We start from the raw sequence: 25,410 nt of genomic DNA, 5'->3' as shown, positions 1-25,410 counted from the left end.
AAATTTGAAGATAATAATTTGAGGAGAAAATTTCTCAAATAATATTCCTACTAATTTATTTGTTGAAGTATTGTGATTGTTATAATATGACTTAAAAGATGTCAAGATCATAATGTGTCTTCAACTCTCCCGAAAAAGATATTTTCTTTTACAAGACAAAGACAGAGTTATGTAGGTGCATAGGGAAGACGTACTTTGATTCATGTGTCTTCCCCGACAAAATTGAAGATGTATTATGATCGTCATATCTTCTAAGAGTGACATTACAAATTTATAACAATCGTCTTACTATAATAAATAATTCATAGATTGTTGTGTGAAGAATTTTATTTTCCACAACATTATTCAATTGTATTTATATTAAAATCATCTAAAAGAAAAAAAAAGTTTTAAACATTTATTATTATTTTTAATTGTGTTCTTAAATTTCATTACAAAGATAATAAACCCAACAAGTAATCATTATATCCAGTATAGAATATCATTAATCGCGGTTGAAAGAAGGATATACTATTCCAGTCAACCAAACACGACCGTAAATACTTTCCTCTTTTTTCATCGAAAACCCTACTTTAACATTCTTCTACATTTCAGCTCCAGCGCCGGCGCCTTGTACTAAAACCACCTACAACAACCGCCGCCAGCGGCATCTTCGAAAAAAAGCCCTAAGTAAAGTAAGCCATTAGCTCTCTCTCCCCTTTAGTCAACCTATATATATGTATATAACTACGTATACTTATCCATTGCTTTACTTTTCCTTCTGCACGTGCAGAACAATGGCAGAAAAGGCTGTTACCATAAGAACTAGGAAGTTCATGACCAACAGGCTCCTCTCAAGGAAACAATTCGTGGGTTACTTTTATTTTTTTAGCTTTCATTTGCTTTTTTTCTTCTTTCCTTAGGTTTCTCTGTTTGTTTACCGAGAAAATGTATGAAGAGCTTGAAGAGTAAGAGATTTGACAAAATGGGTTTTTTCTTAGAACTTAACAAGTTGCCATCTTTATTGTTTTTTGTTTTGTGATTTTGGAACAGATCGTGGATGTTCGTCATCCTGGAAGACCCAATGTTTCAAAGGTATTTTAATGAGTAATTTGCTTAATTTAAGGTTCCCAATGTAATTGTGTTTCCTTACATTTTTACTCATTTAAGTAATGGACTCGAGTGTAGGTTGAGTTGAAGGAGAAATTGGACAGGATGTATGAAGTAAAAGACCCAAATTCGATTTTTGTATTCAAGTTCCGTACTCACTTTGGAGGGGGGAAATCAACTGGTTTTGGGCTTATTTATGACTCAGTTGAGAATGCAAAGAAGTATGAGCCTAAGTACCGCTTGATCAGGGTAAATCACTGCCATTTTCAATGATTTATATCTCGGTTTAAGCGTTATCGTTTAGATGAATGGTTATTTGCTTTTCACTTGTTCTTTATGTTTAATGTGGCATCTGATTTCTCTAGTTGAATAAGTACTTGGTGTTGCTTTACCTTACCAAATGAATTAAGGACTTAAAAAGATCAAACATATATATATAGATCACAAATACCGCATTCGTTTTAGAACTTTTAGCATTTGCAAACTTTGGTTTAGATTCTCAATAGTTGTAGGATGGCTAGAACTGGTTCCATAAATGTTGTTTGTTCTTTCGAATATATGTTAGAATATGGAGTAATATAAGCCGGAAAAATGGAGGCTGATAATGACTTGTTACTAGATTGCCTGTTCATTTCATGGTGGTGATTGATTGAGATTTGGAGTAATATAAATTACCTGCTGTTTAGAAGGTGCCGACTGGGAAGCTTGAAAAACTATGTGAGTTTTCTTTTCTGACACTAACTTAGATTAAATAAGTTTATCATCTTTGTACTTTAGTTGTGATGTTCTAGTTTGGCCGAGATGTCGTTATAGATGGTATTCTTATGCTATTCGGTTCTTGTTATTTTGGCTCATTGCATGAGGCTAGGTATTATCTCATGGGGTGATATTTTGGTAATGTAGAAATAATTTTAGTAAAGTCAGTGTTTCCCATGTTGAATGCGTCTTTACCTTCGTATAAAGAGTATTCTCAATGCATCGGACAATATCTCATGCTTTTGGGGTTACACAACCAATGAAAATAATAGCTTCAAGCAATCTGCACATACGCGCATATGATATTTCTGCGCTTTATACAAGTGAGTGCATGTGGTAATATGCACATGCATGCTTTGCATCATCAATACTAAAGCTCTTTTCCTCTGATGACAGAATGGACTCGATACCAAGGTTGAGAAGTCTAGAAAGCAGATGAAGGAAAGGAAAAACAGGGCCAAGAAGATCAGAGGTGTAAAGAAGGTAACTCGGAGTGTTTTTGTTTTCGTCTATTCTTTTTCCCGGAATTTATTTCGTCTACTAATGGCGACTTTGCCCACATTTTGTAGACCAAGGCTGGAGATGCTGCCAAGAAGAAGTGAGGTCCTATAGGCATGAGCTAGTTTTCATACTCATTTACCTCCATTGCCTGTTGTTTGCCATTGAACTCAAATAAAATACTGAGCTTATTTTACTTCTTGTTGAGTGTACCACTTGAAATTTGTTTTCTGGGCCTACTTTACTTACCTGTTCCTGTGGTGATTTAATCTGAAATGAATTTTAAACTTCAAATGAGTACAAGGATTTCCAACATAATTAAATCCAAAAATAAATATTGGCATTTAAGTTTTGGTTTAACATATTTATCCATTCAATTTGGTAGTTTTTCTCAATTTGGTACCTGATCTTGTTTTGTCAAGTTGGTACATGAATTTGGTGTTTATATTGTATTTTAGCAATTAATTAGGATGTGACACGTGACACTCCCGTTATTAATAACTGGTTGATGTTATATCAATAATTTGATTGATTGACACAAATCTTAGTGACTTTAGTAGTAAAGAAATTATTGATATTTTTTTAGGTTTTATGTTCGAGCACTAGAAATGTCAGGGATACGAGCGTTCAATGTCAAATGGTTGAGAGTTATTTTTGAATAAATACTACATTGTACTTATCCCAGATTAATAATTTTTTTTATAGATTATTGAAATGTCAAGTCAATATATGTATCAACTTGAATATATTTTTTTAAAAGTTTAGGTGTCAAAATGATTTAAACATATTTTGGTACCAATTTGAGAAAAATAACCAAATTTAGGGGCCAATTCGTATATTTAACCTTTTTAGTTAAAAAAAGAGTTAATTGTACCACGTGGCCCCAAATTATGACCATCATTTTAAATTAGTCTTTGAACTTTTAAATATTCTAATTTCATACTTACACTATGACCCTCATTCTAAGTTGGTCCTCAAATGTTTAAATATTTCATTCATCCCTATATTATGATTCTTATTGTAGATCAATCCCTAAACTTTTAAATATTTTAATTTCATATCTAAATTATCGATATATGTTAATCACATCCCAATTAATAAAACTGTTAGGCCATTTATATCATTATATGGTTGAAAAAAATATTAAAATTGAGGTCAAATTGTGGTTGAAACTAATTTCATATTTGGATGAATTTAGGGATGAAAATAAAATATTAAAAAGTTTGAAGACTAATTTAGAATGAGGAGCATAGTATAAGGATGAAACAGAAATATTTAAAAGTTTGAAAACTAATCTAGAATGGGAGTCATAGTTTAGGGACATATCTTCAAAAAAATAAAAAGAATGACGTCGTATTTTCTCTGTTTGTATCATGGTTTTCAGAACCGGACCGGTTAGCGAACCGGTCATGCTACCGGTTCACTGGTTCAACCGGTCGAACCGGTCCAACCGGTCGGAAGAACCGGACGATGTCATAATTATTTAAAAAATTAAATAAAAATACCAAAAATATTTAATAAAAAATAATTTTTTATATCACAAGTTATATTCAAAGCAAGTCATAACATATATAAGTTAAAAACCATAAAAATCAAGTGAAACAAAATGATTCAAATTAACTACAACATAATATTTAAGGTAAAACATATTAAATAATAAATATAATTATATAACTATAATAAAAAAAATAAATTTGGGGTTAAAAAATCATAACAAAATTATAAAACTATAATTATATAACTATTCTTTCACTTCAATCAAGCTCGAATTTTAGGCTTCAATCGAGCTTCTAATTTTTTTTTGAGTTCAAGCCTTTTTGAGTTCAAGTTTCAATATTATATTTCGAGTTTGAGTTGAACTTGATAATTTTTAGCTTGTGAGTTTGAGTTGAGTTGAGTTGAGCTTATTTTAAAAGTTTTCAAGTTCGAGTCGAGCTCAGCAATACTCGAGTTCGATTTGGCTCGTTTAACAAACGACGTTGTTTGATTTAATTTTTTTTTTTAAAAAAACAAAAATCCCGGTTTTTCTCGGTTTTTTTCGATTTTTTCTGATTTTCAGCCGATCCGGTTCGAACGGTTCAGCGATTCTGATCGGTTCACTAATAGCGGTTCAACCGATTTAGATTGAATCGGATTAAGCAACGGTTCCCGGTTGAACCGGCCGGTCCGATCCGATTTTCAAAACAGATGTTTGTATTTTCTCTTCCCACTTCCCTTCGGAACATCCACAAATGGAGCTTTCAATTTCCTCTCGCCTCCTCCACAATTCCTCCTCTAACGCCGCCGCAATCACGCTACTAAAATCCAAGCCCAGTGTTCATCATAGACATACTTCAATCCCTCTTCTTCCTCTCCAACACTCACTCTCCCCTCTCACTTTGAAACAAATGAATAACAACAATTCCCAATCAACGCTTTCTTGTTCCTCTTTTCCCCAGAGAAACACCTCTCCTGCTCCAAATTCCGCTTCAATTGTCTCAGGTAAACAAAACCCAATCCCCAAAATACCATAAAATCTTTTCTTTTCATTTACCTAATCTCTTTCCATATTGGGTCTGAACTTTTTTTTTCCTTATTGAGGAGTGGTTTAGGTCGTATTGGAGAAGTGGAAAGGGTAACGAAAGAGACGAATGTGTGGGTTAAGATAAACTTGGATGGAACTGGAGTTGCTAATTCTACTACAAGTATTCCCTTTCTTGATCATATGCTGGATGTATGCTTCTTTGTTTTCCATTTTAACTTTTTTGGTGTGATTTTTTTTGTTCTTCTGAGCTTTTAATTTGATTTACTTTCCATGAATTTTTTAATCCTAGCAATTAGCCTCTCATGGGCTGTTCGACGTGCACGTCAAGGCTACCGGAGACATTCACATTGATGATCATCACACCAATGAAGATGTTGCCCTTGCTCTTGGAACGGTAGGTTACTGTCAACAGGTGAAGATTTTGATTTGTATTGCTGGGTGAATTAAATGAGTTGCCCTGTTTTCTTTCAGGCATTGCTTCAGTCACTTGGTGACCGCAAAGGGATTAACCGGTTTGGTGATTTTTCAGCTCCTCTCGATGAGGCATTAGTGCATGTTTCACTGGTATGACATTCATTGCATGGTTATTTCTTAACCATGATCCAATGGTACTATTTGAAACTCGAAACTTGAAACCATCAATACTTTTGAATCCAAGATATTTCCTCATTATTCTGATGATTTCTTGACGAATCCTCATACTTTTATAATGTGGCATGATGATGATGATTCTATGAAACATTACTGACTTTGAATTTTTCTTAATGTAATTCTTCAAAAACCGTGTTTCCCAACAAATATTTGAATTCGTAGCCATGCTAAATTTCGCATTGTTTTTGTTGCAGGATTTATCTGGCCGACCGCATTTAAGTTATGATTTAAACTTTCCTACGGCAAGAGTCGGGACATATGACACTCAGGTATTCCACATTGTTTATATCATCTGGTTTAACCATGTTTATTTTGTTGACTATGGGGGAAATTTGTCGATGGGGTTTCACCGTTTTATGCCGCTTTCTTGCGGGCAACTTCCTTAATGTTGCCTTCTTTCGAAATATATTTATGCTGAATTTCACCAACACACTTTTAATATCTAATATTCACAGTTGGTGGAGCATTTTTTCCAGTCTTTGGTCAATACTTCTGGCATGACACTACACATACGGCAGGTAGTAATACGTATTCTTGCGTATACAAGTTATTTTCAGCACATTGTCTGCCCTATTATAGTACTCACAAAAAAGAAATATTGCAAGTACTTGAGCTGTAGAGCTTTTCGTGTTTGCAGCTTGCTGGAAAAAATTCACATCATATTATTGAGGCAACCTTTAAGGCTTTCGCTAGGGCCCTTAGGCAGGCAACGGAGTACGATCCACGTCGCCTTGGGACTATACCAAGGTTCGATATTATGTGATTTTGATAAATTAAATGCTTATCATACAATTCTCCCCCCCCCCTCCAAAACAGATTTTGAGTTTCTGAAAAGTTAAAAGGTAGTTGTTATGTTGCAAATTTCACGTGTGCTTCCATCCTTATGAATTGCTGAAACATTTTTATGCAGCTCAAAAGGGGTTCTATCAAGATCTTGATGTTTATTTTAAGTTTGGAAGCTTTGGGCATTTGAGGCTCACAAGCTATATATTACTTGGACTTGGGATATCGACACGAGTATGGTTATATTTTCTGAGATTTTACGAGCATATAGAGGATCATTGAAGGTCATATCCTCGTATTCATGTGTCAGACACGTGTCAAACATGGTTACTTCAAGAAAAATAAAGAGTCCGAGCAACGTAGCTCAAAAGTGATCTTTTTTCGGTTTTCCTCATTGAACATTAATTTGTATTGAAAATTACAATTTATGTTAATGGAACCCTCTTGTATGTCATTAATTCATGATGATGAACAATGCTTTGTCTCGGAGTACTTTGCAGTGAACTGATGTTATGCTGGCTTGGACCCCCTATATGATTCATGATTTAATAGATTTATATATTTCTATTTAAATTTCAATAAATATTTGAGAGTTAAGTAGATACATTTTAACTGAAAATTTTGGATATATAGGGAAATTTTGATAAATATGTTTTTATGTTTCAGTTTAAAATTAATGAATAAAGTACAATTATGCATATCCTACACATTGTAAGAAACTGTCTACATGGATAAATTTTAAATTTTGCGAGCTAGGTCTAATTTGCTTGATTTTTAAAATTGATAGGAACCTAAGAAGTATTTAAATTGAAGAATGATAGATCACTTACCTAAATTTCAAATTTAAGAGGGACCTAAAAGGTAATTCGATTAAAAAATTAGGGAGTCAAGGCTTAATTTGTAGTTTTAAAACTTTAGGATCTACTTAGTAATTGAACTCAAGAAATGAGGACGGTAAGATTCAAGACTAAAAAGGACTTAGAAAGCAATTGCACCTAAAATACTGGGGGCCGTGGAAAACTAGGAAACGAGAACCGGCAACATGTAAGGAAAGAAGAGTAAAAATTAGGAAACAACTCAAGCATTTTAACATAAAATTATGAGTCTGTTCCGAATGTTACGATGTTATCGTAAATTTTTTACATTGTTGACAATTTAGTTGTAGAAACACTGATATATGCATGGTCTGATAATGACACATACTACTCCGGTAATATTGACTTGCAATGTTGATCACTTAGGCTTACACAAGGTTCTGTGTGTGTTAAATGAGATGGAACAACTCGAATCCCCTGATTATTCGACCACATCTCGGTTCATACCTGCAGATGAAGCAACTGCAAACCGAGATGATTCGGTTATGTGGCCTCCTGTGCTGATAGTACATAATACAACTGCAGGAAAGAGTAAAGATGGGCACATTAATGGTTAAATTCTTATCTCCTTGGTTGGTTGAACAAGTTAACATTAATGGTAAAAGTAGAGGTGTCTACAGGTTAGGTCGGTTGGTTGCTTGATTTTTAAAATTGATAGGGACCTAAGAAGTATTTGAAATTCAATAAATATCAGTTGATATCTTTCACATTTTCCATTTGTTTCTTTCAAAGAGAAATTCCTCAAGACGACCACGACCACGACCACGACCACGACCCGAGACGGACGGACGGCGGCGGCGGTTCTCTATCACTCAACAAGGAAGTGGAATGTCAAGCCTTAAATACCATTCCCAATAGTGTTTCCAACACTATGTGGGATTAAGCATTACCAACAATACTTACTCTCAATCTTTTGATATTGATCGCTCGAACCTCTAGCATTCTCGATGCTATATTTAAGGAATAACAACAATTCCTTTATCACTGAGGTCACTGAAGTTGGTGTTATATTTCGTGATATATAAAAATATTGAATTATTCTATCTTGTTTTATTAAACTTAATTTCATTTAAAATGAATTATATTTATCTGATATCAAACTTAGGTCTGTTTACATTTGAATTGATTTTTTTAACACAACGAAACCATCTTTGATATTTTGGGTAAATAATCTCTTTAGCCCCTAATATTTTGTTTTATTAATTTGTTACCTTACAAACCCTAAAATTTCACTCAACCTCTCTTTTAGCCCATATTACTGGATGCTGATCCAATCGATAGCTGCATCAAAACAAAGCTCTCCTTTCTTCTACTATTTTATTTCCTTAAACTCGAATCAAATAGAAAACTATACGATGCCATTGTAAGTTGTCGAGCCACCACTTTCTGGCGTCACCTCCGACCTAGAGTTGTGTCGGTTGACTCATCATTTCTTCATATTTTTTTGTTTAGACTCATCAAAAAATGTTCAAACCTCCTCAAAACGAAACTAAATTATAAGGTTTTCTGATCTGACATCATCAATCATTGGGTTAACTTGAAACTAAACTATGTTACTCTTAGTTTGAGTTACACATTCGCCGTTGGAATTTACCGGCGACTACTCTAATCATCAGTAACACATCGAGTGATGGATTTATTTCTTCTTCTTTGTTGTAATCATGTCTCGAGTTGAGTGATAAATGGTTTTGAGTTAAAGTTTATTGTGACAATAATTATAGTGTGAGATGGTGGATGCATGACAATGGTAAAGGTCGTTGGGTTGACAGTCTTGAGGTTGATTTGGGTAAAGACTTTGGTCGTGTCACGTCTTTGGTTTGAGCTTATGTCCAGGATGATGTCAGGGATTAGTTGGTTTAGTAATGACGAGTACTAGCGAGGAATAGTGGGAAGCCGAGGAAGGATTATGGTGGTGTTGGGTATTCATAGATTTGATTGTGAGATCTTAAAAAGTTCAACGACCAAATTAAAAAATTAATCATTTTAATTAACATGTTACATCGTATAAAAGTAAATTTATTAATAATCAAATTGAAACTAATCAATAACATTCATGACCGAAACATGCTAATTGAAACTTGGACTGCCAAAATCATAAGAAAATAAATCAAAATGACATCTACTACAATTTACTTATTTTTTCTCTCTCAACCTATTAATCTTCAAAACCCTAATTAATTTGACAAAAATAAAACAAAATCTTAAATTGAGAAATTTATGGACCAACCATGTCATATCATTTCATCTCCGTTTGTCATTATCTTTGTCGCAGGTAAACAATAACCGGGACCAACATGGTTCATTCAATTGTGGTAAGTAGTTTGATATTACTTAAGTAATTTTTGAATTCGAATTATTATGTAGGTAAAAAATCTCCATTGAGAAACTCACCCACCACAGTCAGGTGTGCGACCTGGATCGATTTGGATTAATCAAAACGAAACCTTAAAACTAAGAGAGCAACCAAAAAAGACAAACCAAAACAACACAACAACTGCGGTTCGTTCCGAATATAAAATCCAACCATTTATAATACATTTGTATTATTTTCTTATAATTTTATCATATTTAAATTATTTTTAATTTTGTTAAAGATGTATTGATTCTGTTGTAAAGATCTAAATAATAAGCTATTTTTAGTTTATTTTAGTTTATTTATAATATTGAGAGTTAAATTTTAGGTGTTATTTATTAAGTTTAATTATTTTATTTTTCTAAATTAATTTCTAATTGATAGAATAATTTATCTAAATTTATGTAAAATCTTAATTTAAATTAATAATTTAAATTTTATCCATAGTTATTTTATTCTTATTTCGAATCTATTTTAACTATCAAGATTTTTATTTAAATATTATAATTATAATTTTATTTATCTTATTTATTTATGATAATTTTAATTTTAAAAAAATAATATAATTTTTAACTTTTAACTTTTAACTTTTTTACTCAGATATTAACCGAAAAGATTAAATTTTAAATTAATTTTCAATGTAAATTAATTCTTAAATTGGTATTCTTTATTTTACATAACATATATAATAGCAATCCAAAAAATAATTTTGAATAAATTAAAAATTAATTTTTATCAGAATGATATTTTAATAAAAGAACCACTATTTTTATTAATTTTCTCTAGTTTTAGGATCTGAATTTTGAGAAAACGCAATCACGTCATCTCTCCCAATATCTAAATTTCCACCCATTGGCAAACATCATTATGGGCACCCTCAGCCTCACGTGTCCAAACGTTACACCCCTCAAATCCAGAGGGTCCCATACTCCAAATAACGAATCGACTGATTTTAATAGTAAAAGAATTGTTATTATTAATTGATGTCTCAAGTTCGAGAGTTATAAATATAAAAAATATGAGCGTTCAATGTTAAATAATTTAGAATTATATTTAAACAGATATTACTTTGTACTTATCCAAACTAATCAAAAATATATATATATATATATATATATATATATATATATTAGTAATTGAATTTGATTTTTAGATTCAGTTTGCTACTTAAATGTTTTTATTTTTATCTGATTTAGTATATAAATTTGGCTTTAAATTTCAGTTCGGTACCTAAACATTCTTAGGTCTAATAACTAATAAGATACCTGAATTTGGTTTTTTTAGTTCAGTTTGATATATGAATTTGACTTTTTTATTTAAATCAGTACTTACGACGCTTAACTAATTTAAAACAAAAAGTAAAATTTAAGTACTAATTTGAATTAAAAAGTTAAGTTTATGTACTTAATAGGACCAGAAAAAATTACATGCCAAATTAAACTTTAAAGCCAAATTTAAATATCTAATTATATAAAAAAGTTAAATACTAAATTGAATCATAAAATTAAAGTTTTTAAATTAAAATTGTGATTTTAAATATTTACAAGTATTTTATTTGTTACTAAAAATTTAAATAATATTAAAAAATTAGAGAAATTGATACAAATAGACATCCAAATATTCATTACATGAGTTATTATTACTATACTAATGCGAATTCAAATTGCAAAATAAAAGATACACCCACTTTCTTTTGAAAAAAATGTCAACATTACACGTCAGACAATGTACGAATAAAAATGAATTTATGATTTTAGTAATTAAGGAGTGTTATTTCTTTTAAACGTCTTAGGTTCGAATAGTTATATCTGTAAATATATATATGTATTATCAATAATTAATAAAATTTTTGAATAGATAATATCTTATAATTATTATAAACTATTAAAATCTGTATGCCCTCTTGCAAAACAGTCAAGGTTAACTTTTCCTATTAGTTCTTTTAGATCACTTAAGCCTTTTGATTTGATTCATATTGACTTATGGGGACCTTATAGAATCTCAACACATAATGGTAATTAATCTTTTTTTACTATTGTAGATGATCATACTAGAATGTTTTGGGTTTATTTGTTGAGACTTAAGAGTGATGCAATCCTTTTTCTCAAACAAATTTCTACCCTTGTTCGAAATCATCATTCTACTTCAGTTAAGTATATTCGCAGTGATAATGGTGGTGAGTTTTGTTAGTGATCATTGTTCTGAACTTTTCTCATATCTTGGAATCATTCACCAAATCTCATGTGTTCATACACTCCAGTAAAATGAGGTTATTGAGTGCAAGCATAAGTATCTTTTAGAGGTAGCCCGTGCTCTTCGTTTTCACTCTCATGTGCCTATAAAATTTTGGGGTGAGTGTGTTTTAACAACCTGTTATATCATTAACAGGCTTCCTACTGCTGTCGTAAATTGAAAAAGTCATTTTGAAGTCTTTTATAAAAATTCACCTGATCTTTCTCATCTAAGAGGGTTTGGTTGTCTTTGATATACAACTAAAGTCAACTATATGGACAAATTTTCACCAAAGGCCTTACCTTCTGTCTTTATAGGTTATTCATCAAGTCAAAAGGGTTATCTATTTTTTGATCTTCATATAAAGTGCTTTTTTTGTCAACCGTGATGTGGTCTTTCATATAAAGTGTTTCCTTTTGCCTTTTCAATCAACAAGTCTTTTCATTTTTCCCTGCTCAGCCTGTTGTTGATGATTATGACTTTCTTACTCTTGATATTTCTGCATCATCTCCTCCAATACATTCTGTTGTACCTAATATGTCTTCTAATTCTTCTTCTTCTTCTTCTTCTTCTTTTGCATCACCTCAAGTCTCAACTAGTCCTCCTAGTTCACCTATTCAACCTCAAAATTAGTGTCCACCTCAGAAAATCTACTAGGGTTGTCAAACCTCCTAATTGGTTACATGACTATATTCAATCCTACCAATCTTCATCTCTTCCAAGTAAATATCCTATTTCCAATTTTATTTCTTATTTTCATTTACTCTCCAAAACTCAGAGTTTCTTATCATCCACTTCTCATTTAATTGAACCTAAAACCTATACTGAAGCCATTACCAACCCTTTGTGAATCCAATCCATGAAGGAAGAGATTGATGCTTTGGAGTCAAATAACACTTGGTTTGTAGTTACTCTACCTTTAGGGAAAGTTCCAATAGGATGCAAATGGGTGTACAAAATTAAGTACAAGGCCAATGGAGATGTTGAGCATTTCAAAGCTCGCCTTGTTGCTAAAGGATTCAATCAAAGAGAAGAAGTTAACTTTGTGAATACATTCTCCTCGGTTGCTAAGTTAGTCACTGCTCGAACTGTTCTTGCTTTTGCCTTCATTTTTTCTGGCCACTTTATCAAATGGATGTGTACAATGCATTTTTGCAAGGTGACTTAGTTGAAGAAGTCTATATGGCACTTCTTGATGGTTTTTGCAGCCAGGGGGAGTCTAGGGTTTGTAGTGTAATACCCCAAAAATTTAGATAATGACCAAAATAAAAATTTTGAAAGTTTGATGGTCAAAGTATAAAATTGGGAAAAAGTTTGAGGAAATTAAGTGATAAATTTCCTAAAAAGAATTTTATTCCATAAATAGATGGTTTACTCTTAAGAATGGAGTTTTATAGAAATCATATTTTTGGATTTGAAATTTTAGTAAAGAAAAATTTGAAAAGGGTTAAAGCCGATAAGGAATTGGTAATTCGAATCGAATTAGAATTTTACAAAAATTTGAAGGATGTTATAAAATGGTTGAAAATATTATTTTAATATTTTGGATCAGAGAAATTTGGTTTGGAAACGTGCAATTTTTCATATTTGACCGAAACAGTGGAATTTAGGGACTAAAATGCAATTTTTGAAAATTCATGGGCAATTTCGTGAGTCAAAGTAAAAAATAATTCATCTTTGACTTTGAAAGATGATAAGGATGAGTTGTCATGGTTTTATGGTGAATATGGAGATTCATTAATGGCAAACATGGAATTTCCTATTGAATTGAATAAAACAATCCATTATACTATATTAAGACATGTGCTAGATTTATTTAATATTAGAGTATTAATGATGGTGGAACATTTTCAGCTCATCTTCTTCTCCATGCCGTGGGTGTTCTTCAAAGGTAAGAGAAAACTTCAACTCAATTTTCAAGCAATTTACTTAGGATTTTGAGTAAGTTGTAAAAAGCAAATTGTTATATGCGAAAACGCTATCTTTTGGTACCAATATTGTATGATAATCTTGTTGGTGTTCAAAGATACCAAATCTAAGGGTTTGTGTTCATATAAAGGATCATGAAATTAATGATGGATCTTGATATTTGTGAGGTAGTTGATTCATATTCAAGCATGAAAGATGATTAGAACATGTTTAATATTTCTAGAACTTGTTCTTTAAATTTCAGCCATGAATGGTTTGAGTGAGAAAAATTATGGAAAAATTATATATGGGATGGAAATGATGAAGGAAGTATTCTATAAGCCTTAGAAAAATTGGGGACCATTTTATAAGTTTTGAAAAGTTGAGGATCAATTCGTAAATTCTAGAAAATTGACGGGGTTGTTGTGTAAGTGATATATAAGTGATGTACTATGCTGGAAAATGTCGTTTTGGGAATTTAAATGAGTGTAAGATATGAAATATGACTATTTTGGAAGTTTGAAAAGATTAGTGATTTAAGTACAATAATTGCATAGTTGGGGTACTTAATTGTAATTATGTGTAACATCCCGAAATCGGGTATGAGAATTTTTGAAATTTGGTGATAAAAGTAGAATAGTTAAATAGTTCAATGATTTATTGGAAATTTAGTTGAAGGTTGTTTAGTAATTATTGAATGAAATAAAGGGTAAAATGGTCAATTGACAAGTAAGATTTTTATTTTCCTTTATAAGATAAGGGAACCACGTGGAAAGGGAGAGATTTCTCCAGAGTTCTCTTCTTTTTTCTTATTTTTATTTCTTCTTCACGTGGAAGCCAAGAGCAAAGGTGAGTTTCTGGTTAATTGATTTCTTGTTGAATTTTAAGTTTGGTTTTGATTATCAAGTGACTCTTAAGCTTAAGGGAAGCTTAATTTGTCATAAAACAATAAGAGGAAAGGTATAAAAAGGATTAAAGGAAGGAAGTGAATAAATGAAATCTTGGTAGAAAGACATTTATGGGATTTCCAGACCAAATTTGACTTGTCAAGGGTCTAATTAAGAAGTTAGAAACAATAGAATTGAATTTGGAACATGTTGAAAATTTAGTGTAATTCTTGAATTACATATGGAGAATAGGATTTTGATATTAAAGAGGTGATTAATGAATAGAAATGAGTTTGAATATGTGTATGTGAGTTAAGAATATAAAAGGGGATGAAATGTGAAGAGTTGAGCTAAAAAGAAAGTGATTTTCTTGCTCTAACTGGAATTTCTGGGCTGTGTGCATCGATGCACATTCATTGTGTACCGATGCAATCTCAAACAAATGAACATCGAATGCAATTAGGGCATCAATACATAGGGAGTGCATCGATACACCCCTTAAAATAGAAACATCGAATGTAAAATGTGTATCGATGCATGGGGTAGTACATCGATGCACATGTTAAGGGATGCATCGATACACTGTGGAATGTACCGATGCACTTCAATGGGAAATGGAATAAATCTTTATGGAATAAATCTTTCTTTCAGTCTAAGAATTGATAGATTATAGTATATCAATTGGATACTGATAAGTATTAATACATGATTGTGTAGACATCGTTCGAAAGCAAAGTTCAGATAGGTCGTTAGAGTAAGATACGCAAGAAAGAGAAAGAGCTTGGTAGTGTTATTGGTGATCAGGTGAGTACATGATATGAAGTGTAGTTATGTTAACGAATTATGACTTGCGAGAAGTCTAATTATGATATTAGGTAATATGAGTACCCAGATGTAAGCATGTAGTGATATGATGACCAGAGAAATTCGAGTCTATGCATATGTTTAGATGTAATTGCATCTCTATGTTTGTGATCTAGGTGAATATGCCTTGTTGCATTACATGTTATGAGATATGTGTTGTATGATAGTGATCTATGAGATATTGATAATAAGTCATAAGATTTCATACATATGTAATATAAGTTAAAAGATAAGAAATAATATTTATATGCATATTAGAAAAAGGTATATGTGAACTATATGAAATGGGATAAAGAACTATGTGATGTGACCATGTGTGAAAAGGATGAATAATGTGAATTTCATGGAAAAATGCTACGTGAAAGTAAACTACGTGACTATGTGATCATATGAAATGTGATAGAGAGCTATGTGAAAGAACTATGTGATATGAATATGTGAATGTGTAATGAGGTAAAAGATAATGCCCATGTCATGTGTTATGAGAGCTATATATATAGTTGGCATGCCAAGAGTCAAGGGTCTACGCGGTCCTTCGGGACATAGTGGTCCTTCAGGATATATATGTGTTATATGTGGTCCTTCGGGACATCTACGTGGTCCTTCGGGATAAATTCTACGCGTCCCTAGTGGAAATTATACGAGCTGTGGTGACAGCATAGTGCACAACCTCTATGTACTCACATACCTTAAGTTCTCAGTAGTGTGAATGTGCTAACCAAAAATGATAACAATAAAATGTGATTTGTAATGAGAAATGTGTTACATGTTTTATATGAGGATATATGTGAATGTGTTACAGGAAAGAATGTGTGTTATGAGTTATGGCATTTGTTATGTGATGTACATGAATATATGTTAATATATATATATATATATTAATATATATATATATGAATGAATATCAATGACTCATATGATGATGTAAGAACATGTTATAAGATATAGAATATGAAAATAAGAGATCATAGGAACAAGAGATAAGAGATAGAAAGGATAATCATATAAGAGTATGAGAAAATATAAATGATGACATGCATGTGTGTATGTAATTGTTACATGAAAAAGTATGTATACAAGTATGACGTTGTATTACATGATATGTACATGCATTTGATAATTTACATATGTATTTATACGTCTCACTAAGTCTATGAGTTAGCGTGTGAGTGTTTCACGCGTAGGTTCAGGAAAGCAGGAAGAGAAGCTAAGAGGAGCAAGATAATTTAGTTTCTCCTTACTGAAGGTCAGATCAGAACATAAATGAAAAACATGTATTTTGTTATATAGAATCTAGTTGACATGTAGTTAAAAGATTTGTATTATATACACTCTAATCAGTTTTGTAAAACCATATGTTTTATATCATAGAAAGTAAATGGTTTTATTAGAAATATCAAACTGAATCTTGGGTATTTTGTAAAAGTAAATGTTTTGAGAAGTCAATGTGACACCTCAGACTCGTATCCGGGTTGAGTACGGGTTGGGGGTGTTACATTTAATGTTATTAGAGCTAAGGTTTAGCCGATTCTAGGCTTAAACTGAAGGTAAAATAGTTTTAAAAAAATGTGTACATGACAACATAGAGTGAAAATTTCTGATCTAATAGTGTAAGGAGTATATTGTCTTGCTAATAGAATAAGATTTGTATGATATAGTAGAAATGGATTATAGAAATTATTGAAGTGAATCGATAGCAGACAAATCTGATGGTGATAGCAATTCACCCCTGGCCAGGCAGGATGAAGAGTGAAAACCTCAGAAAGTGTCTTATAAGATTAAATGTTGATTTCAAAAAGTTGAAATCACATCTGAATAAGAATAGAAAGTTTTTCACTATTTTGAAGTAGAAAAGTGATATGGAGTAGTTTTGTTATTTCGTGGATAAGATAGAATACGGTGAACAAGTGTCACCATAAGAGCGTTAAAAGATCAAATGATGTAGTGAGAATTGGTTGAAGAGTTCAAGAATAAGTGTATTAGTGATAAGTGTATAAGATGTATAAAGTCAGAGCTTATGAGTTTGAAATGAAGGGATAATATTGTGTATAAGAAAGAGTGTATATGATAAGGATTTGTAGTTAAGATGGAAAGAGTTAGCGTTGGCTAACCAGAGTATGTGATAAAAAATGTACCAGAATTAATCAATTATGATGTGGATTTGAATATAGTTGTGTATTCTGATAAGATAACTATGATGTAGACAAGGAGAAAAGTAATTGTATGGAGTTTTAAGAAAGGAAAATACAGAGATATGAAGTTCTGTATAAGTAAATGGGTACAAGAATGAAGATTGGTACACAGAGATGAGTATGTTATAGGACAAGAGTATATGAATATAAGGAGATTATAAGGAGATTTCAATTTGGAATGAATAAAGGAATAATGGAATAAAAAAATGAAAAGGATTGAGTTTAAGGGATCAGATATGATGAAGGTTATATGGAAGTGTAGATGATAAGTTCTATATAGAAGTACGAAAAGTGTGCAAGGTTATGAGAAAAGATTATTTAAAGTGCATGTTTAATCATATTTAAAGAAGATTTAAGGTTGTGTTCTTGGTCAAATGATTATGGAAAATGAGTTTGGTTATTGTTATAAGGTAATTAGAGATGGATTTATGAGGTTAAGTGATGAAAATTGATGTTAATGTCTACGTGATTAGTGACATTATATGAAATTTTAGAAATGGTCAAAGGAAAATACAGAATAGAAGGAGAGAAAAGACAGAAATGGATTGAAGTTACTGGTTGTTGTTTAATTGATAAGTGATAGTAAATGAATATATAAAGGAAAAAAATAGTTGAAAAAAATAAAGGAAGGAAATGTTAAGTAAATGAGGCAACATGAGAACATTAGAAGATATGTTCTTATTGATATGTTCAGTGAAAATTTGAGGACAAATTTTCTTTAAAGGAGGGGAGATTTGTAACATCCTGAAATCTGGGTCAGTGACTAAAATGAGAATTATTGAAATTTAGTGATAAAAGTAGAATAGTTAAATAGTTCAATGACTTATTGGAAATATAGTTGAAGGTTGTTTAGTAATTATTGAATGAATTAAAGGGTAAAATGGTCAATTGACAAGTAAGATTTTTATTTTCCTTTAAAAGATAAGGGAACCACGTGGAAAGGGAGAGATTTCTCCAGAGTTATCTTCTTCTCTTTTTATTTTTCTTTCTTCTTCACGTGGAAGCCAAGAGCAAAGGTAAGTTTCTGGTTAATTGATTTCTTGTTGAATTTTAAGTTTGGTTTTGATTATCTAGTGACTCTTAAGCTTAAGGGAAGCTTAATTTGTCATAAAACAATAAGAGGAAAGGTACAGAAAGGATTAAAGGAAGGAAGTGAATAAATGAAATCTTGTTAGAAAGACATTTATGGGATTTCCAGACCAAATTTGACTTGTCAAGGGTCTAATTAAGAAGTTAGAAACAATAGAATTGAATTTGGAACATGTTGAAAATTTAGTGTAATTCTTGAATTACATATGGAGAATAGGATTTTGATGTTAAAGAGGTGATTAATGAATAGAAATGAGTTTGAATATATGTATGTGAGTTAAGAATATAAAAGGGGATGAAATATGAAGAGTTGAGCTAAAAAGAAAGTGAATTTCGTGCTCTAACTGGAATTTCTGGGTTGTTTGCATCGATGCACATTCATTGTGTACCAATGCACTCTCAAATAAATGAACATCGAATGCAATGAGTGCATCGATGCAGAGGGAGTGCATCGATACACCCCTTAAAATGGAAACATCGAATGTAAATTGTGTATCGATGCATGGGGTAGTGCATCGATGCACATGTTAAGAGATGCATCGATACACTGTGGAATGTACCTATGCACTTCAATGGGAAATGAAATAGATCTTTCTTTCAGTCTAAGAATTGATAGATTATAGTATATCAATTGGATATTGGTAAGTATTAATACATGATTCTGTAGATATCGATCGAAAGCAAAGTTCGGATAGGTCGTCAGAGTAAGATACGCAAGAAAGAGAAAGAGTTTGGTAGTGTTATTGGTGATAAGGTGAGTACATGATATGAAGTGTAGTTATGTTAAGGAATTATGACTTGCGAGAAGTCTAATTCTGATTAGGGGTGTTTTCGGTTCGATTCGATTTTTTACCAAAAATTGAATCGAACCGAAACAAACGGCTTTTCAAAATTTAAACCGAAACCGAATGGTTAAAAAACCGAAAAAATCGAAACTGGTTTTTTCGGTTCGGTTTATCGGTTTTTCAATGAAAAAATCACTTGAAACTATAATTTTTTTTAAAAAAATTATCTATTCGGTTCAATATGGAATAAATGGGTTCCATATGGAAAACCCGAACCGAATCGAATTAAAAGAATTGGGACTTTAAACCGAACCGAAAACTGAATCGTATAATGCCAAACCAAACCGAACCGTTTTAGTCGGTTCGAGTCGGTTTTTTAGTTTTCTCGGTTTCGTTGCTCAACCTTAATTTTGATATTAGGTAATATGAGTACCCAGATATAAGCATGTAGTGATATGATGATCAGAGAAATTTGAGTCTATGCATATGTTTAGATGTAATTGCATCTCTATGTTTGTGATCTAGGTGAATATGCCTTGTTGCATTACATGTTATGAGATATGTGTTGTATGATAGTGATCTATGAGATATTGATAATAAGTCATAAGATTTCATACATATGTAATATAAGTTAAAAGATAAGAAATAATATGTTATATGCATATGAGAAAAAGGTATATGTGAACTATATGAAATGAGATAAAGAACTATGTGATGTGACCATGTGTGAAAAGGATGAATAATGTGAATTTCATGGAAAAATGCTACGTGAAAGTAAAACTACGTGACTATGTGATCATATGAAATGTGATAGAGAGCTATGTGATATGAATATGCGAATGTGTAATGAGGTAAAAGATAATGCCCATGTCATGTGTTATGAGAGCTATAGGTATAGTTGGCATGCCAAGAGTCGAGGGTCTACACGGTCCTTCGGGACATAGTGGTCCTTTGGGATATATGTGTTATATGTGGTCCTTCGGGATATCTACGTGGTCATTCGGGACAAATTCTACGTGCCCCTAGTGGGAATTATACGAGCTGTGGTGACAGCATAGTGCACAACCTCTATGTACTCACATACCTTAAGTTCTCAGTAGTGTGCATGGGCTAATAAAAAATGATAACAATAAAATATGAGTTGTAATGAGAAATGTGTTACATGTTTTTGTATGTGTTATAGGAAAGAATGTGTGTTATGGGTTATGGCATTTGTTATGTGATGTACATGAATATATGTTAATATATATATATATGAATGAATATCAATGACTCATATGATGATGTAAGAACATGTTATAAGATATAGAATATGAAAATAAGAGATCATAGGAACAAGGGATAAGAGATAGAAAGGATAATCATATAAGAGTATGAGAAAATTTAAATGATGACATGCATGTGTGTATGTAATTGTTACATGAAAAAGTATGTATACAAGTATGACGTTGTATTACATGATATGTACATGCATTTGATAATTTATATATGTATTTATACCTCTCACTAAGTCTATGAATTAGCGTGTTAGTGTTTCACACGTAGGTTCAGGAAAGTAGGAAGAGAAGCTAAGAAGAGCAAGACATGTTAGTTTCTCCTTACTGAAGGTCAGATCAGAACATAAATGAATAACATGTATTTTGTTATATAGAATCTAGTTGGCATGTAGTTAAAAGATTTGTATTAGATATGCTCTAATCAGTTTTGTAAAACCATATGTTTTATATCATAGAAAGTAAATGGGTTTATTAGAAATATCAAACTGAATCTTGGGTATTTTGTAAAAGTAAATGTTTTGAGAAGTCAATGTAACACCTCAGACTCGTATTCCGGTCGGGTACGGGTTAGGGGTGTTACATTATGCTTTTGTAAAAGCCTTTGAATGGTAATAATTTCAATAATGGAATTATTGGTATTAAGAATCTAAGTGATAAAATGGTGAAGGGCCATTTTGTGTATATTGGAAAAGTAGGTTCCAATGTTAAAAGGAATTAATAAGTGTTAAAGTATTTGGTGGTGATTAGTTTCAAGTATATTATGGAGTTGTTATGGGATATGTTTATGTTAGTATAATACTAACATATGTATCGTTATAAATTGGTGATTTATACAGATTGTGATTGATTTATAATCGAAGCAAATCAAATATAAAAGGGCTTATTGTGGACAATAGTGAGGCACACATATTTGGAAAATTTTAAATTGTCAAGGTGAGTGCAATACATGCATGACATTATACATGGATGTTTTATACATCATCTGGAAGACTTGCGATAAGTCGACCTTGTTTATGTTGACATGATATTCATGTCATTTATCATATATTTGACATATTCTAAAAATGTCAAAGGTTGAATATAAAATGAATTGATCACTGATTTTTGCATATGATGTTATCATGGACATATATGATTTTTATCATGAATGATATTTCGGGTATGAACTGCCCAATGTTAAATGGTATTGATATACTTTGCCATGGATGGATCAAATAAAATTGACTACATGCCCAAGTATGTTATTGAGGATCAGTGGTATTAATGGCATACCATAGAGTCTAGCAGCTGCGTATTAGGTAGCACTAGAGTGTCTAGAGAAGGCACATAGTGCAGGCCTTAGTGTCTAGTGAAGACACGATACAAACACTACGGTGTACTAGGTGGGTAAATCCCGACCTCAGCACTAATGTGCATTATTAGGTGAGCAAAGCTCGACCTCAGCACTTCGGTGCAATATTTGACTCCTATACCGGGTTCCTCATACAGTTATACTATGGGGTATGATTTATGGTTTATTGGTTAATAAATGATAAATTGGTAAAATAAGATTACGAGCTTATGGTATTAAATGGCAAGTATATTGGTAAAATAAACTTACGAGCTTATGGTATTAAATGGTAAGTATATTGGTAAAATAAACTTACGAGCTTATGGTATTAAACGGTAAGTATATTGGTAAAATAAGCTTAAGAGCTTATGGGATAAATGGTAAGAGATTTTATATTATTTTGATCATGGTAAAATATTGGACATGCTAGTAACATGATAAAATGGTATTTTGAATTTGACATTGAAAATCATGCATGAATTGTATTGCACTGTATATTGTTTTAATTGCCTCACTAAGTTTATACTTAGCTTGTGATGATTTTCACACGTAGGTAAAAAGCCAGTAGTAGAATAAAGAGTTCGAAATAAAATCAAGCATCGAGGAGTATATTGCAATATCAGTAAGACATCCTATGATGGAATTTGATTTAGATAGTGGCATGTAATTTGATAATGTTAAATTTGTTTTGTTGAATTAATTTGGAAACAAATTAGTAACTTGATAGTGATGAAAGGTCAATTTTTATGAGTTTTATATGTAATTTTCGGAAGTTACTGTAGCAGTGAACAGTAACCACGTTTTAAACAAAATTTCCCGAATGCATTTAGGGAACCGATTCCCTGCTACAGGGGAACTGATACCCCCACTGTTCACTGTTCACGGGTACTATTCATTTTTAAAAAAAATCTTTTGAATCAAATTTGTTATAATGAAACATAATTCATATGATATGATATTTTTATAATATCATTTACCATTTTAAGAAAATAAATTTTAAATCTCTTTTTAATTGTAAAATGGTTTTACAAATTTGGATAACATCTATAATTTGTATATGTATAATTATACGGGTTATGGGTGTTATATGTAGGCTACATAAATCACTTTATGGACTGAAACAAGCTTCTAGGCAATGGAACTTGAAGCTAACATAAGCATTACTTACAACTGGTTACATGCAGAGCAAGTATGATTATTCAATGTTTACAAAACATCAAGGGAATTATATAGTTGTCTTGCTGGTTTATGTTGATGACCTTTTAATTACTGACAGCAATGAAGTAATGATAATGGAACTTAAGCATATTTTGAATGGGAACTTCAAAATGAAGGATATTGGAGAGTTAAAATACTTTCTAGGATTGGAGGTTATAAGGTCAAAAGAAGGGATTTTGTTGAATCAACGAAAGTATACTTTAGAACTGATTGAAGAAACTGGAATAGGGGGAGCTAAACCAGCTATAACTCCTTTAGAGCAAAACAAGAAGCTCATTACAGCTAAATATGATGAAACACTTTGTGGAGATGAGAAATTGTTACAAGATAAGTCCGTTTTTCAGAGGCTTATAGGTGGACTGATATATCTTACTCACACAAGGCCAGATATTGCTTATGTAGTACATTTTCTAAGCCAGTTTATGCATAAACCAAAGCAATCCCATCTTGAACTGCATTAAGAGTGGTAAGATACATTAAGAAAAATCCAGGTCAGGGGATTTTATTAAGTGCAACAAGTGAATACAAGTTGTTTGCTTATTGTGATTTGACTGGGCTGCTTGTCCAATGATTAGAAGATCTGTAACATGTTTTTGCATTAAACTTGGAATGTCTCTGATCTCTTGGAAGTCTAAGAAACAAAACATTGTTACACGCTCTTATGTTGAAGCATAATATAGAAGCATGGTAGGAACATCTGCTGAAATAGTATGGTTGAGAGGTTTGCTGACTTAGTTGGGTTTGAAGAGTATGGAACCAGCTAAGCTGATGTGTGACAGTAAAACAACCTTGCAGATAACATCTAATCTGGTTTTCCATGAGAGAACTAAACATATTGAAATAGATTGTCATTTTGTCAGAGAAAAAAATTCAAGAAGGTTTGATACAAACTGAACACATCAAAACAGGGGAACAACAAGCAGACTTGATGACCAAAGCCTTGGGTGTACATCAACATGAATATCTGGTTTCCAAGTTGGGGTTTAAAGATATTTTTTCAACCACAAACTTGAGGGGGTGTAGAAAGTGTTAACTAGTTTAGCTTAGTTGTACAGTTTATTAGCTTTTAGTTATTGAGTTAGTTATGACAGTTGCTTTGTGTATAAATAGGACTTATTTGTTGTAAATTGTAAGTTGTAAGTTGAGGAATAAAAGATAATTTTACCCAAATATCAGGTCTTATTTTTAATACATGTAAATTGAAGGTGTGTCATTCCAAAAATAATAATCAATTTTTAAAGATTATGATAATTTTTTAAAGGGTCGCGAGTTCAATTCTTAAATAAAGATGAATAGAGGTGACTGGAGGCAGTCACTCGTTTGAAAATTTAAAATTATCATATATTTTAGATATTTCTTTATATTTTCTATTGATAGTATCACTCTAGAATTCTATAAATTTGATCTTATATAAATTTTTAGAAATTCAACCCCTAACATAAAATCATGCATCCATACATATTCCTAGGACCTTTAAAATTTTATTAAAATTTTTCAACTAGTAAAATGAAAGGTAAATTATGACGATAGTCCTATGTTTTCGATATGACCAACTTTGGTTGCAAAAATAAATTAAGGGAAAATTGTACCTAACGTTATCAGTCAGTCCGATTTAAGTCCCTAACATTATCGGTCTGTCTAATTTTAATCTCTCAATCGTTAACTTCCGTTAACCCATTAACGAAATTATTATTATGTGGCAATTAAATAATAATAAAAAATAAAAAACCACATGGTCCCTGCCGCCCCTTCCTCTTCTTCTTCTTCCCCATTAATCACCCACCATCATCTCAGACAAAACCATGCAAAAAAACAAAAATAACAAAATCCCCCATGTCGTAGCTCTGATTCTTGGTCCTTCTCCGACGAACATTGCTACACTTTTTTCGGTGGAAACGTCTCTGATGGTGGTGTCGGCCGGTGAAGGATTACGATGAATTCAACGACAGGTTTTTCAAAGAGAAAAGAGTCTCGATTTCATCTTTCATTGCTTAGCCACCACCACCCTCCTCCAATTTTATTGTCGTCAATGACTCTCTTCATCACCAGCATGAATGATAACATAACTTAAACATGTTGTTCATGGATTGATTATATTT

The 25,410-nt window shown here is 31.8% G+C and overlaps 3 protein-coding genes across 4 annotated transcripts; all 3 read left to right on the top strand.

Moving 5' to 3' along the window:
• The first annotated feature begins 744 nt into the window (after positions 1 to 744).
• Positions 745 to 25,159, top strand: LOC120191664 (40S ribosomal protein S24-1-like). Of its 2 annotated transcripts, XM_039194572.1 has the most exons (6): positions 745 to 848; positions 1,033 to 1,074; positions 1,168 to 1,338; positions 2,242 to 2,328; positions 2,415 to 2,471; positions 25,112 to 25,159. In XM_039194572.1, the coding sequence occupies exons 1-5, from the start codon at positions 777 to 779 to the stop codon at positions 2,445 to 2,447; spliced, it is 405 nt and encodes a 134-aa protein (XP_039050503.1). In that variant the 5' UTR covers positions 745 to 776; the 3' UTR covers positions 2,448 to 2,471; positions 25,112 to 25,159. The 2 variants fall into 2 exon arrangements, with proteins under 2 accessions (XP_039050503.1, XP_039050502.1); XM_039194571.1 differs by lacking the exon at positions 25,112 to 25,159 and having other exon boundaries at positions 2,415 to 2,641.
• On the top strand, positions 4,553 to 6,634 carry LOC120191663 (imidazoleglycerol-phosphate dehydratase 1, chloroplastic-like). The gene is made up of 8 exons (XM_039194570.1): positions 4,553 to 4,824; positions 4,935 to 5,056; positions 5,157 to 5,261; positions 5,339 to 5,431; positions 5,713 to 5,787; positions 5,974 to 6,036; positions 6,156 to 6,265; positions 6,429 to 6,634. Exons 1-8 carry the CDS (start codon positions 4,575 to 4,577, stop codon positions 6,454 to 6,456), a joined length of 846 nt encoding a protein of 281 aa, XP_039050501.1. The 5' UTR covers positions 4,553 to 4,574; the 3' UTR covers positions 6,457 to 6,634.
• On the top strand, positions 12,621 to 23,772 carry LOC120192113 (uncharacterized mitochondrial protein AtMg00810-like). Its single transcript, XM_039194954.1, has 2 exons — positions 12,621 to 12,920; positions 23,278 to 23,772. The coding sequence occupies exons 1-2, from the start codon at positions 12,621 to 12,623 to the stop codon at positions 23,770 to 23,772; spliced, it is 795 nt and encodes a 264-aa protein (XP_039050885.1).
• Positions 25,160 to 25,410: the final 251 nt, after the last annotated feature.

The sequence above is a fragment of the Hibiscus syriacus genome, unplaced genomic scaffold (assembly GCF_006381635.1).
Source record: "Hibiscus syriacus cultivar Baekdansim isolate YM2019G1 unplaced genomic scaffold, ASM638163v2 tig00116971_pilon, whole genome shotgun sequence".
Classification (NCBI taxonomy): Eukaryota; Viridiplantae; Streptophyta; class Magnoliopsida; order Malvales; family Malvaceae; genus Hibiscus; species Hibiscus syriacus.
This window is presented reverse-complemented; position numbering and strand designations above follow the sequence as displayed.